The sequence below is a fragment of the Venturia canescens genome, chromosome 8, assembly GCF_019457755.1.
Source record: "Venturia canescens isolate UGA chromosome 8, ASM1945775v1, whole genome shotgun sequence".
In the NCBI taxonomy this organism is placed as follows: Eukaryota; Metazoa; Arthropoda; class Insecta; order Hymenoptera; family Ichneumonidae; genus Venturia; species Venturia canescens.
The window spans coordinates 14,842,970-14,864,969 of NC_057428.1; the positions used below are offsets into that span (position 1 = coordinate 14,842,970).

Here is a 22,000-nt window from a genome sequence, read left to right on the forward strand (position 1 = left end):
CTCCGAGTCCTCGCTTGAAGGCTCGATCGGAAAAACACGTTTTTCGAAATCGAATTATTGAAATTGGATATCAAACTTTAGACTTTCTGCTTTCGCTTTCCACGCTTTGGAAAACTCGGGTTTTTGTCGTTCGAAAAATTATGCTCGTACACTCAGAATTTACCCTCCGAACGTTGAATGAAATAAAAAACAGTTAGAAAAACGAGATTTTAAATTCACGCCCTTTTATTAAAATTTTCGATAAAACGTCGTCGATCGAGAAGAAAATGGTCATTTTCTCTCGAGGAAGCATCGCGATCGGAAGATTTCTCGTTCGATATCAGAAGAGTTCGATCGTCGTCGCTCCTCAGCCCGTTGCGTCATTTCCGCGATCACAGTAAAAGTCGCACAACTCCGAGGCAGGGGAGAGCGTGAAAAACTTGTCTGAAATCGTCGATTTCGCAGCAGTAGGATAAGCCTCGTTCGGCGTTGTCGGGTTTCCAACTGACGTAGTCGATTTTGTAGCAAACATCCTCGCACAATTTGTAATCTTTCGGAAGTTTTTTCAGGAATGGATTATTCGCTGTGAGAAAAACGATTCCGGCTTGGTCTCTCGGGCTGTAGACGACTTTGAAGAGAACTTTTGGCACCGGGACCGCAGGCTTGAGCTGTCCACCGAAGTGTAGAAAAATCTCGTGCTGCCGGCCCCTTTCGTCCTCCAATCGCAAAGTCCCGATCGATCCGGTCCAAACCTCCAGATTTACGTCCCTCTTGCTCGCGTACAATCTCACGCTGTTCTCCATCGTTGCCCAATTACCCGCGTTTATATTTTGCCACATGGGCACGACGTTCGCATAAAAAAATGTCGCTCGCTGCTGCGCTCCGTATACGAAATCGGCCTTGGCGACCAAATGACCTCGAGCCAAATACGACTGCCCTGGAGAAAATTATGACACGTTTTCACCAAACTCCCTTCGCTCACCGACGACCTCGGCGTTGACGCGTTTCAATTTAGCTACTGCATTTACAGCGCCTTTCCGTCCCTTCTTATCGAAAGAAATAAGACGGACTCGCTGTGGAAATTCCTTTCCAGACGCGCGTCATGAAAGCTCGGTCAAAAACAGACGAAAAAATGTTAATCAGAGTAAAGGGAAAGCTAGAAAAATCTGACGATGGAAAATTCGATTGAAAATACTGAATTTCGAAAGGTTGGAACTTGGGGAAAAAAATTAACATACTTTGGAGTCGTCGACCTCGAAAAATGTGCTTGGAACAAAACTACCCGGTGGACAACCAAATTTCAGTACCATTCTTCAGTGCCTCGTGATGCAAATATCGTTGAAAAACGATGCCAAACTTTTCTATATTGCGGCTACAAAAATTCGCGAATTTTGAACAATCGTTGCGTGACCAAACGACGAGAAATTTGTTTTTCTCGATCGAATTTCGTAAGAAATGCCACCGCAGGCGTCAAGCGACAAATTCGTGGTCGAGAATGATTGCTGAAAAGTTGAGTTTGATGGATTGAAATGGAAAAAAATGAGGTTTAACGTCGAACCTTTTTCTGGTACGTATTTTTTGGCCATTTCCCAGCTTCCGAGAATCTGTGCAATAGTTTCACGTTGAACGTCTCGACCGTAGAGCTTGTGGATTGGTATGGAAGAATAGAAAATTCCTTTCCGGAAGGAGGTTCTCGGGAAGGATTTTTGGGCTGCGTCGATGGTGGACTGGATTGTTGCGTGGGCGTAGATCGTATGAGCTCGACGGTTGTCATGGCAGAGATCGATCACCGTGTGGAATTCTTCTTTTCTGCGATTCATAGAAATACACAATAAAGAGATTTCGTTTATTCGATATTTCTCGCGTTTCCAAAGAGCTTATTTCGAGCTCCGCGACTGCGTTTTCTTATCGCGCGACTGTGTTTACTTGAGCTCGATAAAACTCGGAATATTTGAGCTGTCAAGGTCTGCAAGAAATTAGGAGCGGCAAATCGAAATACGCAAGAGCGTAAAAAACTGATAATTTCCTCAGTAAAAACCTGCGTTACGAGCTGCTCGTCAACGAGCGATTATTCGCTAAAAAATAATGAAATATCTTCAAAATATTTCGTACATTAGCTGGTCGCTCATCCATTTGTCCATGGGAAATCCAATTTCGTAAATCGTTCCATTCAAGCAACTTCGCTGCGTTTTTCTCGCGATGTAGTTGGGATATTTTTCGCAGGATATCCGGTCGAACGTTTTCTCAGTGTTGGCGTCTTCGATGTAGAAATAATTTTCCCCTACGCACGTAGCGAACGTGTCGTTGAAGCGGTTCCTTTTGTTTAAATTGAACCTGCTGCCTGGACAAGCGATACGAAAGGATTCACCGGTCGCAACAACCAAATGCAGTATCCCCGGTTCGTATGGGTAAAAAAATGTGTTTCCCCCTTTGTTCGGACACAGAAACAACGGCTGTGGCTCGGCCAAACCCCCGTTTATAAGAATCACGCAATAATCTTCGTCTGAAAATAATTTTACGACGCGGTTTCCTCCGAATTTTTTTCACAGTCATCTCGGGCCCGCGCTACTTTGCTTTCGGAACTTACGCACCATTTTCCCAGCGATCTACTCAACGAATTTGCTTCAAATTATTGGGAGACAAGTTTCTAGGCGCGAGGAGTCTTCGGTTTCTTCGATATCGTTACAAACTGACGTTTCTTCGCGTCTGACGCCAACGGTCAGCCAAAATTTGATAAAACCTCGAGCGTCTCGCGAGAGCATTGAGGAAACGAAAAAACCGCAAGTTTCCTCGTGACTTTTGCTGTAACTACTGAGCGATCCACTAAACAATGTCAAGCAGGTTGATTGCTACCCTTAGCGAAGGTCGATGAGGCCCAAACTTGGGATTCTACCGGACGAAGCTTCTCAAAAAAATATGATGTTTGGAGCACTCACACGAGTCGTGAATAAATCACAAGCAAAAGCTTCGCCATCGCGATTTATTATGATTCGGAAAAATCTTACCGACGTCGATGAATTTTTCGCTCCAGGATTCTCCGAGGAGAAAAACGAGAAAAGACAGATTGAGGATCGAGTGCCATCGGCGGTGCTTCATGATGGAATAAAATTTTGGTGGGCCTGCTCGTCGCTTTTCGGCTTTTTAAACAACATTTTTAGTCCGGCCTGCTGCCGTCGTCGAACTCACGCGATTGAGACGCTCGCTGTTCCAGATACGACGAATCGTCGGTAAACATGAAAAATTATCGTGCACTCGATTCCACACGATTTTTGGAGGGCCGAGGCCGCACGAGAGATCGAACACTTGTGATAATCCTCAAAACTCACGCCCGCTTGCTCTCTTTTCTCCCCGTTTTTCTCCAATGAGAAAACCAACATCGCGGGTCTTACGTTTGTTCGGAACCCACTCGCACGAGCGAGAATTACGCGATCGAATTAGACACTTTGAATTATTACGCGCACGGCGGCCGATCGCACGGACGTCGAACGATCATTTCGATAAAGTTACCACGACGCGTGACAAATTTATCGACATCGATGACGCTGGTGAAACTTGACTCGTTATTTTATCGTCGTGGAATCTGGTTTAGCTAAATTTTCGTACTTGCACGTGCGTTTAAGGCTTTCGAATTTGGATTCCTTGCAGATACTATAAGAAATCGTGAAACAAATCGAGTTCGATGAACGAACGTAAATTGAGCGACAGAAAATTGCTTAGTTATTTGACGAGGCGTAGAAATTTTTCGATGCCCGTGCAGATTCGACGGAGCTCCGATGTTTTTCGCATCCCGATGAAACCGCATCCCTGGGAAGCTCGAGCCAAGAAAATGTGAAAAGTGCTGCGCTCATTGCTTTTCCCATTCTTTCACAAAGGGAAATCCCTGCCGCATTTTCAAAGCGGTGTTCGAAGTTGCATAGTTTTTGAGTATAAAGTTGCAGTTGTTTTCGAAAGCAGGAAATTCCCTTCGACCACCTCGTCCGAGCGAGCTGAGGACAATATTTCCTGGAAGCCCTAGAAGCCATAGTAAAATTACGCAATCACTTGCTTCGTGTTCAAGTAAAACTTGAATACAACTGCACAACCTCCGAGTCGACGTAATTCTGTTGAACTAGTACCTTAAAACGTAACCTTGAACCTCCATTTTCCTCGACACGGAAGCCCCTCCGCGGCTCGACAAAAGCGGACTTTTCACAAGTTTCACGAGCTTCTCAGTCTCTTTTGTGCACTGGAATCGTTTCACCGAGAAATCAGTTTTTTTCAACATTTTCGCTCCATTCATCTTTTCTTAGTGTCGAGTTTATATCGTCGAGAAAAAAATCGCATCGGTTCCGATCCGTAAATGTGAATTTTTGCTTGAACGTTTCCTGCGTGAGGAAGATAAAACCTGCCGACGATCTCCAGAATGACGAAAATCACGTTGAATATATCGAACAACGATCGTTTCGATCCGCGAATCCTGCCTGATTCGCTGTTTTCATGGACGAATTCGTACGAATGCATTGCAATATAGAAATGACGCAGGGATCGTTGAGCAAACGTGCGAAGAATCACGCGTTTGGCAGTCAACGGTTTGGCGAAACGTGTCAAGTCACTTTTCGTAATTGAATAAAAGCGCGCACACACGCGCGCTCTGACTAATCGCTGCCAGGAGATCCCTCAATTGCAGCGTTACTTTGCCTCCACAGCGGGAGGGTCGCGGAGAAACGTGCGCGTTCCTTCCCCGAGGACTATCATTATTGGCCACGAGAGATTGATGTTCCCGAGATTTTGCGCGTGCCGCGCTGGAATCAACTGATAAAACAGTCTCGCCCTCCCCTCCGGCGCCTTCTCCTTTTTTCTCTCCCTCGCGGGTCAGTGCAGTGAGTTATTTTCACTCGATACATTCGCCCGAGCCTGAAGGGCTTGAACCTCTTGCATTGTAAGCAGCGAGAACGGTGGACCTCGATAGAGGCCTCGCGTATTTGCATGTCGATTAAGGTGCTGCTCGCTCTCAACGTTTCTACTCCTCGATCAGGAGCTTCCGATGTGGCGACTAGTGTGCGCTGTCAAAATTTCCTTTTCGGGTCGAAAGTTCACCTGCGAGAACGAAGAAATTCAAAAACTTTTTCCTGCGCAATTTCAAATGAACTTTTTCACTTGGATTACGGGCAACGGAAAACAATTTTCTCGTGACGTTTCGGGAGTACTTCGACTTCCGCTGTTTCCTCTCACTTTTTCGTGCTTTTACAATGTTTTTCGTTTCTATTGTGGCACAAAGTCGCGTGGAATTGGAGCTGCGCGATGTCCGGATGCGAAGGGACGCGGTTATCGGTACTTAGGATCGACCGTCGTTAACGAGACACGGTTCAGGATCAAACAACAGGCGTCTCACTCCTCCCGGAACTCAGGATCATTAATAAATATGAAGTATGCTCTTGAACTTTCGTCTTTGCACAGAATCTCGAGCCGTTGCTTCCGTATCACTCTCCCTCTTTCCGCAAATTAACGGTTCCCCCTTAATTATCTTCGAGTTTCATTTTGTCTTTCGCTTCCGTGTGACTCATGATAAAATTTGCTCCTCTCGTTCCTCGTCGGCGTGGCGCGTGGGAGAGAAGTCATCCATCCGCGGTTAACGCGACGAAGAAGTGTCATTCCTCAGAGAAAACTTTGCCTTTGACGCGCGTATGAAACCGATCCGGGGAAGCAAAGGTCGCGTCATCGCGTGGAGGAGCGACCGAACGTCCAATCATTAATGCAACGAGCCCGAAACCGGAGCAATAATTCGTACAATTTTCTGCTAAAAGTCGCTCCTCGGGGGTTTATTACCCCCATGAAAAAGCGAGTAATCCAATAAACTTTGATTGTCCCCATTCAAGCCATAAATGGGCTCATAAACTCGGCCTAAAAAATGTAAACGCGCGCGTGTCCCCCGAATGCGAGCGCAGCGGCCTGAGTTCGCAATAATTAATAATTCAGCCTCCCTCACGAGTTCTAAACAAGCCCGCTTCAGCGCGCTGATTGGACCAGCGATTGGCTCCGGCTCCGCCGAAATTCATCCTTCGGCCAATTGAATTTTTTCTCTCCGCTCTCCCTCCGTCTGAATGACGAAAATTTCGAAACAGAGCAGCTCTCGAAGCATTGCCAGCAACAAAGTTTAACGACTGCGCGCGAGGAGTGGGTGCGAAATGATCAGAAACCAGAAGCTTATTTTTATATACATATATTATACAATAAATATATAATCATTTGATACGATCGTGCAGTCGCACATGTACAGGAAGATTATTCATGAGCCCAGTGGCGCGCTCGTCACCGGAGTCCATCAAACAAATAGATTTTTCGTTCACGATTCAGCGTAAGATTGTTTATTTTAATAAACTCGATTCCTTCATTGGCGCGTGTAGTTTTTAGTCGTTATTACCATTTTCGTGTCATTTCGTATCGGAGAGAGGGACATGAGGATAAAATTGATTAAGGTGGTGGGGCGAGGGAACTGTAAACATTGAGCATTTCTCGATGCAGGGACGCTGCGTGTCGATTCTCGAGCTCGTCAAATCCTCAATTTTCTTTACAACTTCTCCCATTTTTTATTTCAGTACAGCCAAGCTCGATTCGCACACTCACAACTCTACGTTTCACAGTATTTTGCGATTAAAGACTTAAAAGTTTAAGGGTGCAGCACAATTAGACGAGAGTAGTCGAGATCCTTTAATTCGACTGAGAATTTTCGAGCTTCCGTTTCTCGTCAGCTCAAACGAGAAGAATAAACGCTAAATTATTTTCTCGCCTCACAAATACAAGACACTTATGACCGAGGCGGACGAAAGCGTCAGCTTCATTTTCTTACGATCAACACGTCACGATTCTTATCGAGTTACATTTGTGCTTGACACGTACAAAGCTGTGCTTAGCGAGGATAAATCCGATGCAACTTTCCTTGAATGGGTGCTCGATAAGGATCGTAATAATGGAAAGAAAACTGGAGCGAAAAATAACGAGAATATAGATTTTAAAATCGACTCTCTCCTCGTCGCTCGAGGCGAACGTTTCCGTATGCAAATAATTCGAGCTCCTCGCTAAAGCACAATAGTCAGACGAACTATGAGAAAAAGGGCTCTTTTTTATTCGAAAAATCAGTGACAGAGGGGAGAGAATGTTTCGAAAACAGGGTTTGATGTTGAGAGTAACGAAGGTGTATTCTAAGCTCTATTTTAATTTTCTCATATTTCGAATAGTTCGGCCGAAATGTATAAATACGCGAGAGGGAAAGAGAAAGGATGGATTTTTGCATCTTTCGGCGCTTTAAATAGTTTTATTTATTGATTTATTAAGTATAAGGTGACGGATTAATGTCTTGCGGTAAAGGTGACCACGAGAAGAGGGACGTGAAGCTGCAACGAGAGTGGGTCTTTAACGCCGTCTTCCGAAACGCAGAAATACGTGGTCGACGTCCTGGCGCTTGACGCCGCTGTCAGGGAGCGGCATGTTCTGCTGGATCACTGGAACTTAAATTTTGTTCGAGGTTTTTGAATTTCTCGAAGAAATTTTTCGCTCGGTTGGCTCGCATCGAGGCAGAACATTTTTTTTCACGAAAAATTGATAATTTTCTTGAAACTTTGATTTTTATAGAAATTTCGTCTCGCTGCTCTCCCATACTGTCGTCTCACTAATTGAAAATCGCGATCCAATAACTTCCATGCGTTACGACACAAGAATCATCGATGCGAGCTTTGTCATGCGGTTGATTAATGAGATTCTAGCAAATCGTGTACAGCTTTTATCATTAAGGGAGGCGTAAGCTTTATTCAATCAACGACCAACTCCGCGCAGGTGCTTTTCTTCGCTGTAAACCTTTGCGGGTTAGGAAATTGCGAGCGCTTCGAAATTCGTGTTTACCGCGAGTGTGTGCTCCGAGGCAGACCAATTTCTCACTAATAAACGCGGCTCGTTCGTTGCCTCGAAAATTTCCGGAACATGCTTGCTTCGTGTTTCAAAACAAATTGCTTCTAGAAACGCGAATCCCGATCTTGGGAAGCCTCTTCAATAATTATCTGAGCTTGAGTGGTTTGTTCATCCCTCTAAAAAAAAAAAATTCAACTCCGTTCGTTCAATCCTGACCGATTGCGTTTGAACGAGGATTTCCGGTGCTTTAAAACTGCGAGTAATAACACCGAAGCAACGCAAGCTCCAACGACCCCTTAAAGCTTAATAAACTCTTTCGAAGTTTTTAAATGTCAAATCAGTCATCGAGTGCCAAGCGAGCGACTCCGCTTGTGGGGGGGGGGGGGGAGGGGAAGAAAAATTGAATTTTTTCAATGTTTTCGTCAGCCCATGTCAGTAGTTGATGTTCTGATTGTACTGTTCATAGAAATAACAAAAAATGTATTTTTATCGTTCCTTGAAATGGTAAAAGAAGTTACCTTTGTCGTCGATGTAATTTTCCATTGCTGAACCGAGCTCGTAGATGGTCGAGAGAGCCATGCACACCTTGCGGATTCGGGGGGGTACTTCGTCCAAGAGTCCCGGGTTGCATTGAGCCGGGGGCATTCCCATGGCTCGTTCGGTCATCGTAGCAATCACGATTATTGACAAAATTGTCACGAAAGATGCGTTGAAATTCATTTCTGCAAATAAACACACACGCCCACGTCCAAATTCATTTGAGAGTTTGGGGTCTTTGTTAAATTGAGGTCTTTCGAAAACTATTGTTTTCACGCAATCTGAAAAAAATTACTCCGAATAAAAAACGTCCAACGCGTGGCTGCAGGCGTTTCCAAGCCTTCAAAAGCTCTAGCCAATTGCAAAGTTACGACAGAATCGGCCCACGCGAAATTCTCTAAAAAAATGAAAACGAGCGCACCAAAATTTTTCAAACTACTAACGATCCATGGCACTGCAACGGGCTTCATACGTAATCGATTCAGCGGTAATTAACAGCTGGAATAATCATTGTCACACATGTGATGTCTGCCGCATGAGTATGACGATCCTCGTAACAATAATAATGAGCAGTATGAACGAGTACGAGGATTAAGCACACGGGGAAATCGTCCGCTAATCGCTTCTCATTGTGTACTGAGCTAATAGCCGTTCGATGAACAAAGTCCCAACCAAACACGATTAATTATAGTAAAAATATCGCGACCTTTCGTAATCACGTTACTAATTCAAAAGTTTCCATGTCCTCGATGCATCCTCGTTTTCATTATTCGATAAATTTTCGTCCGAGTGAGCAAAAAATAGCGAAAAATCGAGTAAACTTTCCTCCTCGCTTTCTTCTGAAACTTGAATGAAAAAAAAATGAAAAATTATAAAAATTCTTCACTGAAAATTGTTTCTTATTGCCGTGCTAGCGAATCGACCGTATTTTTTATTTGTCCTTTTTCTTCATAAACATGAAAAACGGATGGTTCACCGGCTCTGGATTCTGCTCAGTTTTGCCACGCAAACGAAAGGGTGATCAACGCACTAATTTTTGTTCGCTCACTCCGGCGCAAACCTATCGTTGAGTCGCTTCGTAAATTCTCTCGATTTTTCTTTCGCAGTAAGAAATTCTACAAACAAGTAATCAAAAACATTGATGGGTGAAAAGTGATGTAGATTGAGACGATCCTCGAAGAGAAGTTGCGTGGACCGTGACGCGAGACGAGAGTTAAAAACGAGTCTGCAAAGTGTGTACGAGCGAGCTCCGTGCGGGAGGATTGAGGGGCATTAGAAATTCCATCCACGAGACATTCACGCTCGCCTTAGTGTAAAGACCGTAGGACTAAACGATTTAGTAGCGAGTAATTCGTCGTGCTCGGTGGTGAAATGAAAGTTCCGGGGGTAGCGGAGGTCCGCCCCCGTGCGGAGAGCGCGTCTCCGCGTCCCTTTTATTTACAGCGCAAGAGTCGTGCAAAGAAAAGATGAATTTACGCAACAGAGCTTGATCACGGGCTCGGCCAGCCCGCGCCTCAGCTTCTTCTGTTCCCGTTTCATTCTTTGCGGAGAGCTTTTCAGTGATGTTTCCCGGCGGTATTGCGTGAGGTAAATCTGACTTAGTCGCTGTACCCACCGCAAACTGGTGACGTGTGTCTCGAGCTTTGCTCACCAGCCCGCCCGCACAATGAAGAAAAACGAAGAAAGAAACGAGAGCAGCTCGTGGACATTTTCACGTCGATGTTTCGCCCTCGAAGACACGGCGAAGTGCACGCACCCCCGGGAATTAATGAGCAACAACTTTTCATCCTCTTTTTATTCCTTCTTCCTTCGCTGCTCTTCTTCCCTTGGAACTCACAACAGCTGGATCTCCTGAGGCTCGCTGCGTGACAACCTCACGATCCTTTGTGCCTCATCATCATTTTTCCAAGAGCCGTGCAGTGCATCATTTCTCGCGTTTTTTCATCAAACTTCAAAACGAATCGACGGAAACGAAAGCTCCGACATGAAAAATCAATGAACCTTGAGCCCCGTCGACGAAGGAAACACGAAACAAATCAGCTTGCTCCCCAACGATCCACCAAAAGTGATCGACTCGTCGAAGTATACGCAGTTGAAATTTTAGGCTCGAAAGCACTTTTGTGGGGTTTTATTCCAAGCGAAAATTACTCGCCGACTGCGAACTTCCTCGAAAGATTGAAATAAAAGTTTCTTTCGCACTGCCCCTCGTTCGAATCAGTGCGAAAGTTTCTTGAATTTTCATCCACGAATTCGAAAAAAAACATGAAAAAATGTTGAATTTTGTCGTCTTTTTGTCGCTGCGCACAACGACGGTGTTGCTTAATCCAACACGTCACATATTCTGAATTCTGCGGTGTGTGATTGAAGTTTCGAGCAAAGTTTTCAGGCGAGGAGTGCAGCGCATTGCAACAACTTGGCTTCTCAGTGTTTAAGCCAAACAGAGGGAGAACGTGGAGTACGAAAAGTCGAGTTTCTCAGAGCACGTTTACTTTTGCTGCGCTTCAGCAGCATTTTGTTTCGCGTCTACAACTCACTTCCCGAGTGTCTGACAAACCGATAGCAGCAAACAAGAGCAATCGCGTGCGCCGACGATCCAAGGATTTAGTAAAATTTTATTATTAAAAAACTTGTGCCTCTCGTCGTGTCTGGTGCGGTGGGTACAGAAATCGAGAATCCACGGGAGCAAACGTTGCATTTTCTGGCCACATGCCGCCCGCGGAACGAACTTTTATTTGTCCTGTCATCCGCCCATTCATCTGCAACGTTTTGTGAAAATATTACGAAATCGAATCGTTTGTTCTGTTTTAATTAAATCTGTTCGAGTCAATGTTACGCTTCTGGAAATAGCGAATCCCTCACGCATGTGGGGGATTGAAATATCAATTGAAACTGCAGGCACGCGATCAACAATCATTTTCATCATCGAGTTGAAGCAGCCAATGTGTTTCCAACTTCATTTCGCCTCATCCATTTCCAAGACGAAAATATTCATTTCCGAATGTCAGTTCAATTAAAACGCTTTCGAAAGAAGGTTTGAACGAGTTTGACATTCGCAGCCCCGAATTCAGAAGCTTGCGAAAATTTCAATCGGTTCGTGCATCGTTTGAATTCTGTTTCAAAGTTCCTTGAGCAGGTTACACACTGCGCTATGTTTCACCAAGTTTTTGCGTCCTTGAGCAGACCAATTCGATTCGGCAGAGGTGGACGAGACCATCCGGTGACGGACCGCGAGGGGAGCGAAAAAATCATGATCGAGGGCGCCACGGACGGTGGAGTTGCAATTTCCAGTCGGAATGAAATCACCTCAGGCTAGTTTTGCTCCACGCTGTACTTTTCCGCTTCTCCAACTTCGAAGATCCTTCGACCGCGCCGCTCCAGCCAAAGTTTCACGTACGTTATCGTCCCTGGCACATAGTATGAGCGAAAAAACTTTGAGGGCCACGTAACCATCCTTGGCTCGATGTCAAAGTGCGAGAAAATCATTTCGTCGAATTCTTTTGGGTTTTCGTCCCTCGCATTATCTTTCTCTCACTTTTTTTCTTCATTTTGTACAATCTTGGCGATTCCATCAAAGTCTCACTTCTGCTCACACCAGAATCACTTATTTCATCGCTGGATTTTCCCTCGCTCCTTCCACTTCGTGCTCCGTTTTTTTCTCCATCCTTCGGACTCTCTTCAGCCCTCGAATTGGTGCTTTTGCTTTTCTTTCGTGAATCTTCTCCCACTTGTTTCTCAAGCTTGTACAAAATATTGAGCGCTTTCAGTCTCATGAGTGTCGCAAACTAATCATCTTGGCCACTGGTCCATAATCCGATGCAGAGAATAAACAACCGGAAGCTGAAATCTCATTACTCGTAATTGCGCCATACCCGAATCGGTCGAAGGACAAAAAGGGACTGTCACAAAGCCTCGTTCCCATGGAAATATCGACTTGAAATTACTGACAATGAAGAAGCTTCAAAAAGGAATTTGGAAAACGGAAATTCGATTTTTTTCCGGAAATAAAAAAAGAGCCAATCGACTCCCCTTTGGTCGATTCCGTTGCACCAATGGAAATTTTTATCGATCTTTCAATCCGAACGAAAGCGAATGTTATTCGTAAAAAGAAAAATAATAAGCAAAGCCCAAATTTCGCGTCCACGCGAGTTTTCCGAATTGCAAAAATTCACTAAAAAGCACGCAAAATCGTTCTTTTAATATGTGACTTTTTGTTAAATTTTATACTCGAATATCTCTACACGATGTTTGACGACAATGAAAGAAATTCTGAAAAAAAGTCCCAAAATATTGGCAATTCGAATGAAATTTAACGCCTCGGAAATTTCTCGACGCACAATCCCGCAGCGTTGTTGATATTCGAAGCCCCGAAAGACTCCTGGTGACCATGGTGATCGAGGGATCGTTGAGTGACGTGCGTCGTTATCGGTTCAACTTGAATTGCTTCATTTCGCGAAGGATTCGAGAAACAAGGGCGTCGAAACGCACGTGCAAGTTTCCGAAGAATTTGACGTACAACCACGAGAACTTTGCTGCGCAATCCCGGGGTGGTAAACACACAAACGATATAGTCGCACGTAGTCCCGAGAAAGGGGCAACCTGTTGCCGCGAGAAAGTTGCGATTTGCGACTTCTGGTCGCCTGCTGGCTGCATCCATTCTCCTGAATATGCAGCACCTACGTGCACGCAAACTTCCTTCGTAACAACGCGCTGTTGAGCTCAGGCTTGAGAGCTTCCGAGGTTAATAATTGCTGCGAAATCACAGCCTCACATTATTCGAAGCAGTGCCTCAATTTGTGTAATCTTTTCCGCAGTATGCCTGAGCGGTCCAAATTACCATGAAGCTTTCAGGGCTACGACGTGGCTCAAGTTGGAGCTTCAAATGTTTAAATATTCACAGTCAATGATGCTCGACTTTCTGTACTTTTGGTTCCACTGTTCCTCTTTTCATCAACTTTCTGCTCTCAACTTTGATCCGTTCGGAGACTCGGGGAATTTGAGCTCCGAATGGCCCGTGGGCTTCTCAATAATCATTTTCGTACCCAAATGACTAAAGACCAGAAAATTTACTGTTCACTTCGAGTCTGTGGAAAATTTGGTCGAAATATCGAATCCCAATTTTTCCTCTGGCCTTCTTCCGTCGTTTGGTGCCCCGTGCAAGCCTCGACATGTTTACTCCTCATTTCATCAAGTCCCCCCTCCATAAATATTCCCTTCCGAGTAATACTCGATTTCCATACCGTTGCAATTTAAAATTAGTGCGTTGTGCTTACGCACTCGTGCACGGTGGGATTTGTCCGGAGTTCTGTCGACTTGTAATTTCCCATGGTCGGGCACGTGTTGTATGAACAACGAAATTAATGTCGAGATAGAGAGAGAAATATTTTAATACGAAAATGTCACACGCAACATTTCCATCTCTGGTGGGCTGTATAAACAGCTCGATTTTTGCTGCATGCGAGGGCGTCAGTCACGAGAGTCTTCCCGCCAGTCGAGCCGGCGATTCTCTTTTCGTATTTTTCTTTCTCCCTCGCAGCGGAAATTGATTTGAACGACAAATTTTTTAATAACCAAGTGGCCTTGAAGGCCAGTGGCAATTTTCGCGAAACAGACGTCTCGCAAAGTGTTTCGTTCAATTATAAAAGCGTCCTTGAAAATATGATTTTATAAGCGCGAGTGAAACGCGAGAGAGAGCAGCAGAACGGAACACGATTTTTTACCTCCATCGTTTCCTGCGCACGAATTATGTTCGAAGAAATCGTCGAAAGACCTCTCAGCAGAGAGCACCACGAACAACCAGCTTAATGTATCTCCACGCTTCATTCAATTTAATGTACGAAACGTAGTAATCCTCGAGAAAAAACAACATTTTCTCTGCCTTTATTAGAGATAAAAGAAAGAGAAACATCCTCGAGTGTTATTCGGTAAGAGCAAACGCTGCGTTTTTATTTCTCAACAATTTTATTCGATCCAAGTGTACGAGAAGCTTCCCTCGTCTTGCCGGCTAATTTAATTACTCGGTATCCAAACAGGGTGGAAAAAAAACTTTCGAATTTGTTTATCATCATTGATAAAAGGTGATATTTGAATGGATTGTGGAGGAAAATGTTGCTCGATCAAACACAAAGTTTCACGATTTTTCTATTTGTCGCGAGCGTACATTCTCTCGACATATTTTTCTCGATATTTCGGTCGAGAAAAAGACACGCGATCGACGAATGCAACGCAATATCCTCGAGGGAACGTGTGAAGCGAAAAATGTGATTTATTTCATTGTAGTATGCATTGGAAAGGACGAGCATTTGAAATAAAATGTGTCGATTGTTACAGGTGAAATCATCGCGTCGAAGAATAAGGCGGAGGGACTGAGGGCGTTTTATAATGCAAGATCGCGCGACGCGGCCTTGAAACACGTGAAAGCATTTTTCTCGGTACGAGAAGCTTCTCAATGTCGGAAAATGGGTTTTATAAAAAGCTCGAAAGTCACGTAAGATCTCGATAAATGAAAGTCGCTCCATCAAAAATTTTGCTCCTTCTTCACTCCCACATTGACGGAATCATATTTTCAAAATTATCGTTAAAATCACAAGCGAAAAGAGCAAACGACAACGAATCTTATGACTCAAATCGACGACGGTGGAAAAGTCGAGAAATATTTAACAATTTCGTTATTGGCAAACATCTTCTCAGATGGTTTAAACATTTTTTAGGTCTCGCGAAAATTGATGTGAAAATTAAATTACCGTTTAGAATCCTCACATTAATTTTCATCTCAATTGAGACATTCATCGAATTTTCATCGAATTTTTTCAAACTCCTTATTTCATCAAGAAACATCTTATCTCCGCGATTTCATTCGGAATGAAACAAATTCACGACGCTCAATGGGTAGGAAAATGCATAAAACTCGTGCGAGAGAAATCCGCTTTCATTTTGCTGCACTTGCAAGTAATTGCACGTTTTTCATTGGGAAGATTTTTCCTCTCGCACTGATGAACAAACATATGAACCGACGTGCGAATTACTCGCTTGTTTTTTTACGAGCAGTTTAGAAATTAAGCCAAATTGCCCGAGTCAACAATCGAGAGTCTGGAAACGATTATTGCGAAACGAGTACAATCAACAAAGCTCACGATATATCGTCATTTTTTAAAATACTTTTTTTTCTTTTCGCAAAGACAATAAAGATTATGGCTACAAACGAAAGGAGCGAGAATTTCAATTGAAAAAAGATGAATTGAAGGACTTTTTTTTAAATTTGTTCGAACGAAATACGAAATCGACCGGAAACGACTTTCTTCCTGGGTCTTTAGTTGCGATATTTCTTTTTCTCATTCGTTTCTCGTATTTTCTGAGACTTTGTCAAACCCTAGCTATCGAGTTTATGTGAAATGCTCGTTGTTACGTTCGATTGGCGGAAAGTGGGGGGGGGGGGGGGGGGGGGGGGAATTGATTATACATGCGAACCGTGAAGCCTTGGCAAGAAAAACCGTAACTTTTCTTAAGAAAGTGCACCAGGTGCTGGGGGAATGGAAAAAAATTCGTGTAAATATTATTCCTTTCACAATACTTTTCCCGAAATGTTTCACCAGGAAATAGCGATAGGAAACGCAAGTTTATCGGGAGAATTAGACTTTGTGCTTCTCCGCTCAGATTTTCCCACGCTCACGGGCGGCCAGGGAATTTTTCCTCGCATATTTCATCACATCTCGAAAATACACGTAATCGTCTTCGCAGGAAGAAAAGTATCGATGAGATGAGAGATGAATTTTCTTTTCTACCGGATTCCCGCTTTAGATCGCCGGTCGCAGGTGCTTCCAACGAAGTTTTCATGCATAGTTAATGCCCCGCTATCCCAGGGCGTGTTGCAACGACTGGCTTTTCTTAATATATCGATTTATTACAATTTTAACGTGATTTCAAAATTCATCGGACTTACGAGAGTTAGAAATCATTGAAGATTCCTTTTACGACACAAAACGAATTTAAAATTTTAGCAGCACTCTTTGAAAATCTTAACGTCAACAATTCTCCAATTATGTCCAACCTCGACTGAAAAATCGATTTTACTCAGAAATATTTCGACAGAATACTCTCAAAACATTTTTTTTATCAAAACGTTCAATTTTTTTGCAAATCTCGATATTTGTGATCATACGAATGAGTAATTCCGAGTTCAGAAACTCAATTTCAAAGTAAAATGAAAATTCATTTGTCCAATCAAAGTGTCCAAAGTTAATTTGAAACCTGCAAAAAGCAAATTCCAATTTCCACGAAGAGTTCACCGCCCTCGAATGTTTTTTGGTCCAAGAATCCGCTAGGAATCGTTTATCGGATAGAAGCAGCTGGGCCTGGCTTCTATTAGCAAAGACGCTGGTCGATTCCTCATCGAAATAAGCAGCGATCGGATATTAATAACGCGAAAACAGGCTGTTCCATCTGTGGCTCTCCGTCGCGTTTAATTTCCCGAGTTTTCCACTTTGTCGCTGACTCCTGACTCGGGGGGAGTTGTCAAGGGACTTTCCTCTTGGGCTACAGGCGATCAAAATCCAATCGTGACTTACGACAACGCGCGCACTTGTATTAGCTTTGATATATTCGAGCCTCTGCTTTTAATGCAATTTAATGTTGGCATAAAGTTTTTATTGGCGAATAATCTTCATCGGGAGTGTAATACGCTCCAGACATTTTGTATCTCGCTCGGTATTCGCGTTTATAAAGTTATGGGATTCGTTATCACTTGCTAATCAACCGAATTAAGGGGGAAAAGTTCGGAGTTTGTACCGAAGAGCGAAAAAACACCGGAAAATGTTGAAAAAGCTTGAAAAAATGCTGGTAACAGCTTTCAGAATTTCGTTCCTATGCCGAAATCTCGTTAAATCTTCGCGAGGCTATTGTTGAAATGGTGCGGTAACTCCATTAATTCATACGGCCCCATAAAACGTGGCTGTACCGCGCCCGGCTCGGGTTCCGAGGGAGCGTCATCGTGGATGCGAAGCACAACGACAAAATGTTAAAAAATAAAAAAAACTCGAACTTTGGAAGGCTCGTCGGAAGGTTAATAGCTTTTGGAATAACGACTAACAAGGTGTGTGCAAACGATGAAGATCCGAGCGTCGGAACAGAAGAAATTGAAGTTGTAACCACGCGTTATGGGAGGTGATGAAATTCAGGGGAAGAATGTTCATGAGAAACGTTTAAATGTGAGAGCAGTCGAGGGACGCGACACGCAGAAGTAACGAACTAACCTTTCTCGTTAGAAAGCTTCGATTCATCCGGCTGTTTGTTGGTGCACGATAATCTGTCGTGGGAGAAACTAAAACTATATTCATCATCGTTATTGGGGCTGATTTACCGAAAGTGGTTGATTTGCTCTGCTTCCTTGACTTTGAAAGTTTCCTCGTTAGGGCTCGAACCATTGTGGAAGGAATTCGATGAATTTCGTTCCACAATTACCACTGCTCGAAGATTTCTCTCGATTCAGAGGCACTTTATTCTCCATCGTTTTTACAAATTTCAGATAACTTTTCGTTCGAAATTTCAATAAATTCACCGAATTCTGATTCCACGTTGTGAAATTTGCCGAAAAAATCGTTTGCCCTTTTGAAAATTCGCCTCATTTTTCGAGCTGCAGCCAGCAGCATCTCGAGATTAAAAAATGTCTTATAATATCCATGCGGTTTTAGCTTGATGAAATCAGAGCCAATTTTTCATCAAAGGACAAAGTTTGTAATTAACGCTAACGCGAACGCATTATCCCGAGCCACTGACTGCTGTCTTCATTTTCTCAAAGGGTACTTCCCATTTGAGGCTTTTTACGACATCGCCCCGCCAAAGGGTGGTAAATATAACGCCGGTAAAAAACGAACTCGCTCGAGGACGTCAAAAACATGCGTTCACTTGGAGCAAAACGTTAATTATTCTCAGCTCATGTGTCAAAAACAGACTCAATTATTTCTCGTATAAAAAAAACTAAAGTCGTTTGCAATTGGCTGAAAGTTCGTGCGGCAGCAATCGAGAGATTTCTCCATTCTTTCCCTTCTTCGCCGTGAATATCGTTGAAAATTATTTTTTCCAAAAAAATCATTCTCTTTCGTCCACGAAATGCCAATTCGATTTTCTCATCGATCAATCATTTTCCCAACACTTTCGCTGACTCAATAACCCAAACGGAAAAATCATAAAAAACAAAAATAGGAGAAAATTGTTTCGCGAAGGAATGACGAAAAGCGCATTGTAATTAACCGATTAAGAAATGCGAGAACCGCGAATGAATTTGGGGTTTGACGGCGAGCGTGCGGGTACAACTTGTTGCAATCCATCGATCGCGCCACCGCTCGCGCATCGCGGCATTTCGAGGAGTTCAACTTTTCCCAAGTGCTTTCGACACTCGACATCCACCGCGAAGCATCGTTAACCGATTTGAAAAGTAGCAAAACTAATTCACTTGTCGAGAGAATAAAAGCCGAGGGGGCAGCTAAAAAATACGAAAATCGGCCGAAAAAAAGGTGGCGCGAGTAGAAAGTGAGGTCGGGAGATTCCGGACGTAAATCGAGATGAAACCGTGAGGCAATCGAAGCGAGAAAATCGATCGAAAAAAAGTTTTTCTAGAATTTTTCCAGTGCTTTTTACTCACCTGCTGTTTTCCTGTGGACTTGGAGCCCCCCAACAGTTGCTTAACTCCTCGTGGGAATGTGTTAGCCGAGAAGAAACTGTTTTACGTATTTGGTGGAAGATATTTCGAGGTAATTTAAAACAGCGTTGCAGTCCGAAGAACGTGGAAGCTTCCGAAGAGATACGGAGACGAAAGCGAGATTGTTAACTGAACAAATTATTGTTCAATAAATAATTTTGTAATTTGGCTACGAATCGAGTGGTGTTGCGAGTAGACGCAAAGGAGAATTTCACCGTGTTCCAGTCTCTGGGGTTGGCGGTACAGTGATGAGAGACAGTGGACCATCAGCCCTTAAATACGCTCAACGTTGGTCTGGCATGCGCGTTCCAAGGGGCGCCATAGAATCACCGTATGCCGAGCCATCGCGCTCCTCTTCCCTCTCGCGAATATATTTTTTCATTTGGAATTTTTATAACATGATAATCGCGAAAAAGAGAGTTGGAACGGTGGGCCGGCGATAAGGCACACGTGCTTGTGTTCCTTGCGCGGCTGAAGGGCGCGTATGTATATGTGTGGCGGTGAATTGCATCTCCGTAAAATGTCAAGCCATATGAATTTTCTTAGTGTCAACGCGACCCAGTGGAATGAAAAAATGACGAGAAACGACGATGAAGAAAATTTTCATATGGAATTCGAGAGAGCGAAACGAGAGGCTTTCCGCACTGGACCGTTTTTCAAATTCATTAAAAAGTTATTTTAGAGGGGAAACTTTTTTATGGAGGAGCTGCAAAATTCAGTGATTCTTTGCAACTCTTTTATTCTCGAAAATGACTGTAGACTCGAATATTTTGTTCGCACGTTACTTTGGACATGTTCCTACTGGAGAAAAATTGAAAAGATGTTTCAGCCCACCGCACTGGCTTCGCTATGTTTCGCCATCACAAAAAAAAACTCATCGGCACTGCTGGAGTGACTGCGCCCTTCCCCGTAACTGGAAAAAAACCAAAAAAATTACACTAGAAAGTATTTCCCATAAAATGAATCGCGATTGTGATAAAAGATTAAAATTCACCAAAATGGCAGAGTTTTGGAAAAAAAATTTCGAATTTCGCTCGAAAAATTGACGATTTTTGGCCCGCCAAGTTGACATTTTTTATAAGATTGAAAAACTTAAGTGTCATTGTACGGAGAAACATACGAAAAAAATAAAAAAAAAAAACTATCCGAAATATTCACTTGAAATTTTAGTATGTTATTTTTAACCGTCTAAACTATCGAAATATCCAAAAAAAATTTCTCAAAATTTCACACTCGGTGGGCTATTTAAAAATTTGAGAATTCATCTTCCAAAAAATGTCTTTCTGTCCTCATATTTTCTCATCGTACTCATTCGATTAATTTTCTTCGTCCTCGTACACTTTGCATACGTTGGACATAAAATTGAATTTGATCGATTAATTATCGTTTCGACGTAGAAGGAAATTTCTCGAATTAATGCTCGTTTCCGACGTATATGCATGTACTTTGATACGGTGAACGAATGGGAGGCGAATGCTCGCTTTGTGTACCACTCACATCTACGTACAGTTACCGAAACGTTTGAAAGCGACTGTAGAACCGTAGTTTGTCCTTTTCTCTCTCTCTCTCTCTCTTCCTTTCTGTTTGCCTCAATATACAGGCATTCAAATATAACTCTTCGATCTTTTATCAGGTTTCTTGCGTTAAGCTCGAAGGTAACTTAACTTCGAGAAATCTCTCGGTCGGTAGACGTGTAACCAGCAGGGAATATTAATTTCAACCTTCTTACACAAGTGCACTTAATATTGTAGTGAGTGTTCGCTGTGCGACGGAAACACGTGGGATTATTTTCGCACTGGAAAGCTCGGGTAATGGGAACCAACTTTATTAAAAGTCTGCTCAAACTTTTTATCTCCGTGACGTAAACAATCGGGACGACAGTATCAGTTTCATTTTGTCGTTCGAAAGCTTTCGATCAAGTCCACTGAGAATCTGATAAATGGCAAAAATAGAATTTTTTATTGCTGAAAATTCATTGAGCCTTTGAGAATATCACGAGAAGCGTGGATTTTTAGAAGTTTTTCAAATTTTAGCTCCAAATTCGAGGAAACGTGATAAGCAACGACGAGTGGAAAAATTCGAAACTCGAACGCCCTGGAAGCGCCTCGAACAACTCGGATCGAGACGAAATCGTAGATTTCGTTACGCAACGCATACTGCAAACGCAACCTTATAGGTGTTGGCAGGAATATCGATTGGAATGGAATATGCAAATGGTTGTAATTCTGGAAAACTAACACCGAATAGCAATGAGTTGGTTTCACTAAAGTTTCTACTAAGAATTATAAAAGTTTGATAATTTGTTGCTGCTCTATCGATCAATATGCTAATTTTCATGCATCCCCGAGATAATAATTATACAGTCACTAATCAAGAGACTCGATACTACGTTGACGAGTAGAATTATTTATCAAAGTTGACAGCTTCGTGATCGCAAAAGTTAAACAATTCATTTGTTTGGGAAATTTTACTGCTCCCCCTTCGATTCAGTTGGTTTGGGAGCCAGTGAATCGATTGAATTCATATTTCCTTGCAAGCACTCATTTTCGCACCAAGGCTCTGAAAGAAATATCAAAATTCTTCGAAATTTTGCTCAATACTATTTTGGAGTTAAATTTCTGGGTGCATTTTGTGAATTCAATTATTGCCGTGTTTGTGAGACGTGCCACAGAAATTTCTAGCTGCTGGTTCGTTATCAAACGCGATACAATCATTTCGACTTGTCGTTGCTTAAGAAACGACAATTTACGAAACTCTTCGTCGTTCAGACGCTTTTTTTGTGTCTGTCATTTTATTTCGTTGTTGAATAAAAAATGCATTCGCGTCTCGCGACTCGAGCAATGAAAGTTACCTTACAAAAGCCTTTCCTGGACTATGCTTTTCCCCTTAATTCATGCACTTCACGAGCGCTAT

General features: G+C 43.0%; 2 protein-coding genes across 2 annotated transcripts; both read right to left on the minus strand.

Annotated features, from left to right (window-relative positions):
• Nucleotides 1-228: 228 nt before the first annotated feature.
• Nucleotides 229-3,086, minus strand: LOC122414469 (uncharacterized). Its single transcript, XM_043425762.1, has 4 exons — nt 2,985-3,086; nt 2,092-2,320; nt 1,538-1,788; nt 229-916 (listed from the first exon to the last, which is right to left on the minus strand). The coding sequence occupies exons 1-4, from the start codon at nt 3,073-3,075 to the stop codon at nt 372-374; spliced, it is 1,116 nt and encodes a 371-aa protein (XP_043281697.1). The 5' UTR covers nt 3,076-3,086; the 3' UTR covers nt 229-371.
• A 3,076-nt stretch (nt 3,087-6,162) lies between these two features.
• On the minus strand, nt 6,163-19,344 carry Ms (Myosuppressin). Its single transcript, XM_043425615.1, has 3 exons — nt 19,031-19,344; nt 8,379-8,582; nt 6,163-7,463 (listed from the first exon to the last, which is right to left on the minus strand). The coding sequence occupies exons 2-3, from the start codon at nt 8,578-8,580 to the stop codon at nt 7,369-7,371; spliced, it is 297 nt and encodes a 98-aa protein (XP_043281550.1). The 5' UTR covers nt 8,581-8,582; nt 19,031-19,344; the 3' UTR covers nt 6,163-7,368.
• Between the last annotated feature and the right edge of the window lie 2,656 nt (nt 19,345-22,000).

Bases quoted from the DNA above. Each gene is read 5' to 3' on its own strand.
- LOC122414469 (XM_043425762.1), bottom strand. From the start codon at position 3,075: ATGAAGCACCGCCGATGGCACTCGATCCTCAATCTGTCTTTTCTCGTT. The intron at 1,789-2,091 runs GTACGAAATATT...TATGAATCGCAG, and splicing joins TGGATGAGCGACCAGCTAAT to AAAAGAAGAATTCCACACGG. The intron at 917-1,537 runs GTTCGACGTTAA...AATTTTCTCCAG, and splicing joins AAAATACGTACCAGAAAAAG to GGCAGTCGTATTTGGCTCGA.
- Ms (XM_043425615.1), bottom strand. From the start codon at position 8,580: ATGAATTTCAACGCATCTTTCGTGACAATTTTGTCAATAATCGTGATT. The intron at 7,464-8,378 runs GTAACTTCTTTT...ACAAAATTTAAG, and splicing joins AAATTACATCGACGACAAAG to TTCCAGTGATCCAGCAGAAC.